General features: G+C 39.7%; 1 protein-coding gene across 3 annotated transcripts; it reads right to left on the reverse strand.

Annotated features, from left to right (window-relative positions):
• Positions 1-3,290: 3,290 nt before the first annotated feature.
• On the reverse strand, positions 3,291-9,080 carry LOC136258146 (probable 4-coumarate--CoA ligase 3). Of its 3 annotated transcripts, none has more exons than XM_066051457.1 (5): positions 8,940-9,080; positions 4,036-5,314; positions 3,913-3,991; positions 3,711-3,851; positions 3,291-3,661 (listed from the first exon to the last, which is right to left on the reverse strand). In XM_066051457.1, exons 2-5 carry the CDS (start codon positions 5,293-5,295, stop codon positions 3,462-3,464), a joined length of 1,680 nt encoding a protein of 559 aa, XP_065907529.1. In that variant the 5' UTR covers positions 5,296-5,314; positions 8,940-9,080; the 3' UTR covers positions 3,291-3,461. The 3 variants fall into 3 exon arrangements, with proteins under 3 accessions (XP_065907529.1, XP_065907528.1, XP_065907530.1); XM_066051456.1 differs by having other exon boundaries at positions 8,968-9,060; XM_066051458.1 differs by having other exon boundaries at positions 9,005-9,046.
• Between the last annotated feature and the right edge of the window lie 7 nt (positions 9,081-9,087).

Genomic DNA, 9,087 nt, shown 5'->3' on the forward strand with positions numbered 1-9,087 from the left:
ATTCTGATGTAGGTGGAGCAGGTACATGTAGTGCGAATGTACGAGAATCTCCGTAAAAATAGCTATTAGAGTTGTGATTGTGTGGATTTTCTACCTTTTCTTGGTGCATATTATTGGTGACTGTACATGTGATGATGTCACCATAGATAGTATATACCTTATATCAAGAGTAAATAATAGAGAAGAGAGTATCCAACTGCCATATACGATATCAAAAATGATCCTGTAAAGTCCACTCTGCTTGTTAAAACATATTCAAAGAAGGTGTTAAATTAGTCTATTAACAAGTGGTGTGCACACAGGCTTTGTATTGTGTGTAAGTGTTGAAGGTGATGATTACTAGATAGGAACACTTCTATGATTATACCCTAAATTTACTGAAATATGCAGAAAGACTTAACAGGATCATTTTTGATATGATATATGGCAGTTGGATACTCTCTTCTCTATTATTTACTCTTGCTTATATACTATCTATGATGTCTCAAGGTCGGAATTTCAACCACTTCAGCAAAGAGTAGAATATATATATATATATTTTATTCCGGCCCTAATGGCACTCCCATCCTCCCCGATCTCTAGCTAGAAGTTAAACCTAATTTAATTTATAAATGACAAAAAGCAGAAAAAAGAAAAAGCAGCTAAACCTACAGAGCCTACACAGGCCTACAAAAACACCGCATGGACCGCCAGCATACACACAGCAAAACCCCCGGACAGGGGCCTTAACAAGAAAGCCCTGCAGTAGAATATTTGGAAGCGAGGTTAAGGCCAATGAAATTTGATTAGCAGTTTCGCGTCATCGCCCGCATGCTTTTGATACACCCGCATGGAATTTCATTATTGATACTTCAGATTGAAATACTCTAATAGAGCAGTCACTTTTACTCTAAGGCCACTACAATGAGATAACTTGTTTCTCATCAACTTCTCATAGAGTAACACATGCGGGCGGGTGGGTTATCTCATTATCTCATTATTGCACAAGCCATAGCATATTTGTACAAAACCAGTATAATAATCCTTTATTTTGGGTTATTGGCAGGGTGCATACCAAGCACTAGTGCACACTGAGGGTAAAACTCCGAGTGCACATAAACTTCAACTTCAGTAACAAAGCTTTACAAGAGTTTCACTAGTCTTGTGGTCATATACCATACCCCAGTACAGCAGCAGCAGCAGCAGCAGCAGCAGCAGCAGCAGCAGCAGCAGCAGCAGCAGCAGCAGCAGCAGCAGCAGCAGCAGCAGCAGCAGCAGCAGCAGCAGCAGCAGCAGCAGCAGCAGCAGCAGCAGCAGCAGCAGCAGCAGCAGCAGCAGCAGCAGCAGCAGCAGCAGCAGCAGCAGCAGCAGCAGCAGCAGCAGCAGCAGCAGCAGCAGCAGCAGCAGCAGCAGCAGCAGCAGCAGCAGCAGCAGCAGCAGCAGCAGCAGCAGCAGCAGCAGCAGCAGCAGCAGCAGCAGCAGCAGCAGCAGCAGCAGCAGCAGCAGCAGCAGCAGCAGCAGCAGCAGCAGCAGCAGCAGCAGCAGCAGCAGCAGCAGCAGCAGCAGCAGCAGCAGCAGCAGCAGCAGCAGCAGCAGCAGATTTCAATGAGATTGCAGTTTTCCATGGAAATAGTACTTTTCTACATGATAAACCCACTACCACAACATTAAAAAAAGCCATCTCATGCAATAATGAGCAAAAGAAAATTTTGGTGCGGGCGGTTGATGAGAAACAAGTTATCTCATTGTAGTGGCCTAATGGAGCAATGAGCTATACTCTAATGGAAAAATCACCTGTTATACGGATTAGTAACGTATTTTAGCTATTTAATGCAGGAGTAATCAATGTAGACTCACTTTTTTGGCAGAAATCTTCATGTTTGGGATGTGTGTTGTACTTTTTGGAAAATAATGAATAATGAATAATAACCACCCGCCCGCATCAAATTTTCAAAAATCTGAGCGAGAAACTGGTAATCAAGTTTCATTGGCCTAACAAGCGAGTTGGAAGAAGGAGGGAAGCGTTTCCAGACGATATATTATGATGGTTCGTTTTATTGTATTTATAGGAAAGGGTAATCAAGTTTCATTGGCCTAACAAGCGAGTTGGAAGAAGGAGGGAAGCGTTTCCAGACGATATATTATGATGGTTCGTTTTATTGTATTTATAGGAAAGTAGGTTCCTTCATAGAAGGGTACGCGCCCTTCTAACATCTGTGTGTCCTTCATCTAAACGAGCCACGCCCAGTTCACTGAACAGGCTTTCAGGGCCCTAGGGTAATTTACTGTGTCCTGCAGCCCCTGCATGGATGGCTACAGGCAAAATTTTACAGTCGATCCTCTCTAATCCGACATCTACATAAGACCATGGCCATGCACTCCAGAACAAAACCTCTGTTTCCCAGGCGTCCACCGCCCGCATCTCTTTACTGCATGCCAGCACTATGTATTCTTCCATTATTTTCCGGTTATTCTTGCATACTCTGCAGGCTTATATGTGACCGGATTTGCGAAAAGGTAGCTTTTCCACACATTTTACATACCAGCAAACAAAATGATAATTATAACACTTCACTCCTTATGCTAATTAACTTCCTCTTACTATCAAAATGTAGCCAGATACTGTAGCAACACTCATGGAAAATTCTAGGCAACTATATGCCACGATCAAAAATTTATGAAGGATCAAAAACAAAAATGGGTCAAATTTTGTGTGTAAAAAAGGTACCTTTTCGCAAATCCGGTCACATATTTAGATTATGTAAGGGTGTAACTGTCAGTGTACTATCACTGAAGTCGATCCAAATTCACTTTTGTGGTATTCCTGCAACTTAAATGATCAATTAAGGACAGGTACAAGTTTATAAGTATAATGCTGTCAGATCCCTTCTATACGCTTGCTGTCAGATATTATTTAATCAGGAGGACCACTGATACTGGTTGATTTTTAAAATGTACTAGCAGCTACAGTTTACATACATGTAGGTCACTGAGATTAAACGAGTGGTCCTTCAACACATTCTCGTGCTTCATTATACTGTTACAGCTGCCACTAATACTACTACCCCTTGAAACTGTATGTCAATGCTAAAACTATTTTGGATGATTGGTCCATTCTTTCCCAAGACCGAACTGAGATAGGAAAGAAAATTCTTTGTTAAAAGCCTTCCTAATAAGATGTCCCTGGTTTCAGGTCAAAAATATCAGTATGGATACTATACCCACATTTCATGTTGTCCTTCTGAGGCATTTCGCTTTATCTTCTACTATTTCTAATAAGCATTGAGCTAAAATGTAGCAAAACCAACATCAATATCAGTAACTGTGTAATCAAGTAGATATAATTTACACAAAAGATGTGTGGAGTAAATTTGAGATAATAGCTACATACAGTATACGTAGCTATGGAAAAAAAAAACCGGATACTATTATGACCGTATGCATGTACAACTATTAATAGGCCAACTATTCATTCATTAATTTTATTGTCTCAATAGTTTTCTTAATATCTTTCCACTTAGTGATTTTGGTATTTGTTTGATAAACTTTACTCCTCCTCTTAACTGCTTATGTTCTGCTACTCGTCCCTTTACGAAATCCTCCACTTCTTGTTCACTCAGTTCATCACTGCTCCTCACCACAAATGCTTGGGGGAGCTCACCATATTTCTCATCATCAACACCTTGTACAGTAACACTACTGACATAATCTGGATCATGTGATCCCCTTACCTATGACTGCCACATCAGAAATGTGTGGATGTTGAAGGAGAAGAGCCTCCAGTTCTGCTGGAGCTACTTGGAAACCTTTCACCTTGATCAGCTCCTTTAGTCTGTCAGTCACATAGAAGTACCCATTCTCATCATAATAACCTATGGATGTAGTATGCCCATAGCAATAGTAAATACACTACATGATATGCACAATACTTACCTAAGTCACCAGTATGGAACCATCCATCTCTAATAGTGGCTTTAGTTGCTTCAGGATTGTTGAGGTATTCTCTCATTACCTGTAGTAACCACATCAATATGGAACACATTTTACATAAAGTACCTGTGGACCCTGTATCACAAGTTCTCCAGGGATGTTGGGACCAAGAGCTGTTCCTGTTTTAACGTCCACTATCTTGCACAAGTTGTGCATGAATTGTAGCCCAATTGATTTTGGTTTGAACACATCTTGTGGAGTTAAGTGTGTTATACCAATTTCAGTCATTCCAAAACCATGTTGTAGGCAGTCCAAGCTTAGTCGCTTTTTAACTGCTGTAGCTAGTTTGAATCCAGTCGGAGCTGCACCGTATGAGATGTGTTTTAAGCTGGACATGTCATATTTATCAACCATCGAGTGATTGGCCAGAAACAGAATCAGTGGAGGGACCAAATTTGTGTACGTGACTTTATATTGTGATATAGTTCGTAGAAAATGCTCTGGTTCAAATTTTGGCATGGTGACTGATGTTGACCCAACATGTAAACCACAAGTCATGTTCATTAAAAAACCCGCCATGTGGAAGAATGGTAAGACACATAGACTCCTTCCTATACGATAGTAGTCACTGATGAGACCTCCGTGCTCTAACTGAACAAGACAAGATGACATGTTGTAATGAGTCATCACAACTCCTTTTGGGTTTCCAGTAGTACCACTGGAGTATGGGATTATTGCGACATCATTCATTGGGTCCAGTTTTATGTCAGTCGGAAATCTTGATCCACTGTCCTTTACTAAACTCTGGTAGGATATCAGATCCTTCCCTTCTCCCACACCTCCATCATCACCCAGCACTATTATCTTCTCTACACAACCTGCTTTACTGGCTGCTTCTTGTATTGTTGGTAGCAAGGTTGGTATGGTGGCTATGTACTTTGAGTTTGAGTTCTTAAACTGGTAAGCCAACTCTTCTGAGGTGTAACTTGGATTACAAGTACTCATGATCCCTCCCATGGCAAGTGTAGAGAAGAATGTTGTACAAAATTCTGCACTATTTGGAGAAACTAGTGCTAACACATCTCCCTTCTGCATACTACTCCTCACTAGACCAGATGCCATATTAACCACTGACTCCTGTACTTCATTGTATGAGTACTCCCTTCCTGTAACACCATCTATTAGAGCAGTCTTCTTGCCATATTTGGGAAAGTGCTGGAATACATGACTGTAAAAATTTGTCTCAGGAATTGGAACTGTTTTAAATGGAGATCTCACTATGTAATTGTTGTCAATAGTACTAGAAGAATGCTGCTTGGGTAGGAAACATCCTACAGTTCGAAAAGTGGCTAAACCTTTGTATTGAGTAAACTGAGATCGAATCATTACGATGTCTCCAACTAAGCTATAAATTTAATGTACAAGTAAACAGCCATTGCAATGATACTGTACTGATCAAATTGAATCATGTCACAAACCACAAACACACATTATGCAGGGCTTATACTACCAACTAAGAACAGCTGGTTTAACTAGATGATGACATGCAAGAGCATCTATTGTATGAAGTATATAACAAGTAAATTTCCAGCCTGTTATATTTTTTAAAGTTGGCAAGATGCAACAGGAGTGAGGTGGTAGAGATTAAGTATAATAGTTTTGTGCCCACTCAGAGAATCAATATGAATACTACCATAGTTTATATATTCATCGAAAGTTACTAAGCTATTGTGGGCAGCACCATTTGACAATACATCAGTAAACCTGAACACGAAATTGGAACAAACAAGCCCAGTGATTGCAAATCTATGATCTGCAAAAGGGATCTTTTAACCTTTCCAATGTACATTGAGTTGTGAATAAGGTAGTTATATACACCCCTAACATACCACTATTGCTTGATGGTGATAGGTTGAAAACAAGAGGAGTTGTGATTACAGGAAGACCCTAGATTCTACTCACTTAAAATGACTCACAAAACTAATATGCCAATACAAAACCAATGGCCTTGATCTGTAACAGCCCAACAGAAAACATATCAAAGTTTCTAGACTACTGGCTACGACTATTTGTACAAATCCTCTCCTCTTACATAAAAGATACAACCCAATTTATTAGAGACCTCCAGACCATAGAAATCACACAAGATGCGTGGCTAGTAACAATAGATGCATCTCTGTGATATACAAGAATTCCACACACAGACGTATACAATAGTTTAATAATTAATTGTAAATAAAGCTGTGAAACCTTACCAGGTAAACCGATTAACCGACCTGTTGTTCCAGTTGCCAGTTATTTTTTGCATAACCGGTTAACCGATCTCTTAAGATATTTACTCCAAAATGTACGTTTTAGATACTCTTCACATTCTTTAACATTGATATCACACTTTACATAGTAGAATTCAGCTTTAGGTATAATCACTTGGTGCCTATTACGTATACTTTGGCCACCATAAGGACAATCTGACAAACTGTATTACAAATTTTAAGGGCATGTATAGCTTACATGCGGTGCAGCATAAAATTTGCAGAAAAATGTCGGTAAACCAGATAACCAACAGTTATGATCTGCTCAGTACCCAGTTATGACATTTTGTCCAGTTTCACAGGTCTATTGTAAATGGTAGTGACCATAGCTATATTCATTTTTGCATATGGAACATAAAAGGTAAATCTAGCAGATAAATGGCTCTGAAATGCATAGAACATTTTAGTCCCCATTACGTGCTGGTCACTGTAAAGCATTAATACAAAAGGTACGTGCTAAGTACAGGGTGAAAGTCACACTGCAACTCAGACCAAAACAAGTTGATGTTGTGCTACTTCTAAAAACCACGTGCCATGTAGCTAGCTTGGAATTAATCAACTATGCATTACCATTTTAGCCAATAGATTTTTGGTTGTGTAATACATAATTTATTGTAATTTTCGTATTTCGTAATTCATGAAATTTTTAATTATGTTGCTATGCACTGCTAAAGAAACGCTTGTTAAACAAACCGCTTTTAACAATACATTATGCACAGAAGTATCTTCTAAACTGTTTTATAGTTTGACTATTGTTTTTCCCCACAAATTCTCTCAACAAAGCCTCAAAGCTGCTCTTCATTTTTGTTTGCATATGTAGGGATACACCCCCTTTCCAACTCGAAGGGATAGGCTATTCCTGGTAGTCTATGAGGTATGCACAGTTGTTTTTCAGTTGTTAAATGCCTGTAAAACCCAAAGGGAACGTAATTCACAAAGTCTGAGGAGAGTCGCCACACCCGTATTTCAGACCACCGAAAAAAACCACCTCAGAGCAATGTTTACCTGTGCGGAAGTTTAATACAGACTTCATTTCGCTTTTACTTCTTACGTAAAAGTTGCTTTTACCATTTAACAATTTTGTTCATGTGGGTGCGTACGGACAAACATAGGTAGATAGGTAAACACACATACACATACACACACACACACTAGAGCTGAGCGATGCTGTCATTTTAGTATCACGATCGATACTAAAGCCACTATTCACGATACTGAATAGTTCACGATACTTACAAATAAGTCAATCATAGCTGGTGCTACATTGTGAACTAGCCACTATCATCCTTGTTTACAGTAACAGTTATTGTAACACATGCTTTGAGGTTATGTTATGGTGTTCACACCTCTCTGCAGGGGTAACCAGATTATGACTTACAAGGATTCTTAGCCTAGCACTGCATAACAAATGGATTTTTAATGACAATAATGTACAGGCATGGTATCATGATAGTTAATAACAAAATATCGCGATATTGATACTTTGCCCACAGCCGGTCTTTTGTGGGCGTGCGCCTGGTTTAAAACTTAAGACAAAAATGTACAATAAAACAAAAAAAAGCTGGGTTATAAAGTGGGACTTCTAGCCAGGGCTCGCAACCATTGAGCCACCGCCTTACTCCCTTGCTTTCTACCTTATATCTGAGTGCAAACCACAAAGGTTGCTACATTGTTGAAGAAGGAACCTAGTGTGAAGAAGAACCCAAAGCTGAACCCGACCTTAACCCTAACTGAAGTTTGCCAGTTAAGCATAATGATGTCTTTCACTGTCTGTATTGAGGTAAGTTCTTGGTGTTCAAAGCAAGCTAGCTTCACTCGGACGATAGTGCAACCTCCAACCCTAGCTCACCTCAAACTCACCTTCAGGCCCCTATTTGATAATTATTAGTTTCTCATCCAGTCTTTCTAATCATTATGGTGCGGGCGGGAGGGCAATACCATTAGTCCATTATAATATTACTACACTGATGTCCAAATTTTCTTTCTTTCCTCCCACAAATTAACATTGATTTTTTAGTTGCAATCATGCTCTATTGACTTCATCATAGCGGGATTTCAGTTGAATATTGAAAAACTGTCAAAAATAGAATCCACTGCAGTAATTTTCCAAGTTCTCCTGGTGATGCATAGTGCACTGTAGCGTTAATTTAAAAAAACACCGTCGTGTTTCAATACAAACTATGACCGTTTGGTATCACATGTTCTTCTGAGCATGCACAGAGTAAATAATGGCGGTAGCCTAAGAAGGATACGGGTGGTGAATGAGAAACTAAATAAGGGTCTCATACAACTAGCGTGCTTGATACTGTTGATTCTGATCGGTGTCAATAGCTGGAGAGTGGTGCTTACTGTGCGACTTTCACCCTGTACCCGTGCATGTATGTTTTTGAAAAACCCTTGATGATACTGCCCGGCCTAACCTCTTCTACCATTTTCCATTACTGTTTTTACTTTTTAAGCCACATACCTAGTAAACACTACCGGAAACTGTAGAAGAATACGGAATAAAACGAGTGCTGACTGTGGATGGGAAGTATTTAATTTATTTGAAGTAGCCTTAGCCTATGTTACACACAACTTTAAATGGCGGTACGGGTACGTACTGTATGTGTGCAAACCCATTACTGTGTACTATTATTAAATAAGTACATCGACAAGCTACCAAAACGTTACATATCTCATTGTTAGTTAAGGAATGCGTTGTGATTTTCTGCTCACACTGCTCAGCCCTCTGCTCAGTACACACCTCAACGATCTATAACCAGACGACAGATAATTAATACCCCGAAACATCAACATCAGCTCTGCCGCTATGCCGCAACACAGTGGCAATAAGCGCCAGAGCTCACCCACAAAATTTAGGCGC

This window comes from Dysidea avara, chromosome 6, assembly GCF_963678975.1.
Source record: "Dysidea avara chromosome 6, odDysAvar1.4, whole genome shotgun sequence".
In the NCBI taxonomy this organism is placed as follows: domain Eukaryota; kingdom Metazoa; phylum Porifera; class Demospongiae; order Dictyoceratida; family Dysideidae; genus Dysidea; species Dysidea avara.

Bases quoted from the DNA above. Each gene is read 5' to 3' on its own strand.
- LOC136258146 (XM_066051456.1), bottom strand. From the start codon at position 9,020: ATGTTGATGTTTCGGGGTATTAATTATCTGTCGTCTGGTTATAGATCG. The intron at 3,992-4,035 runs GTACTTTATGTA...TGGTTACTACAG, and splicing joins TTGTGATACAGGGTCCACAG to GTAATGAGAGAATACCTCAA. The intron at 3,852-3,912 runs GTAAGTATTGTG...CTACATCCATAG, and splicing joins GTTCCATACTGGTGACTTAG to GTTATTATGATGAGAATGGG.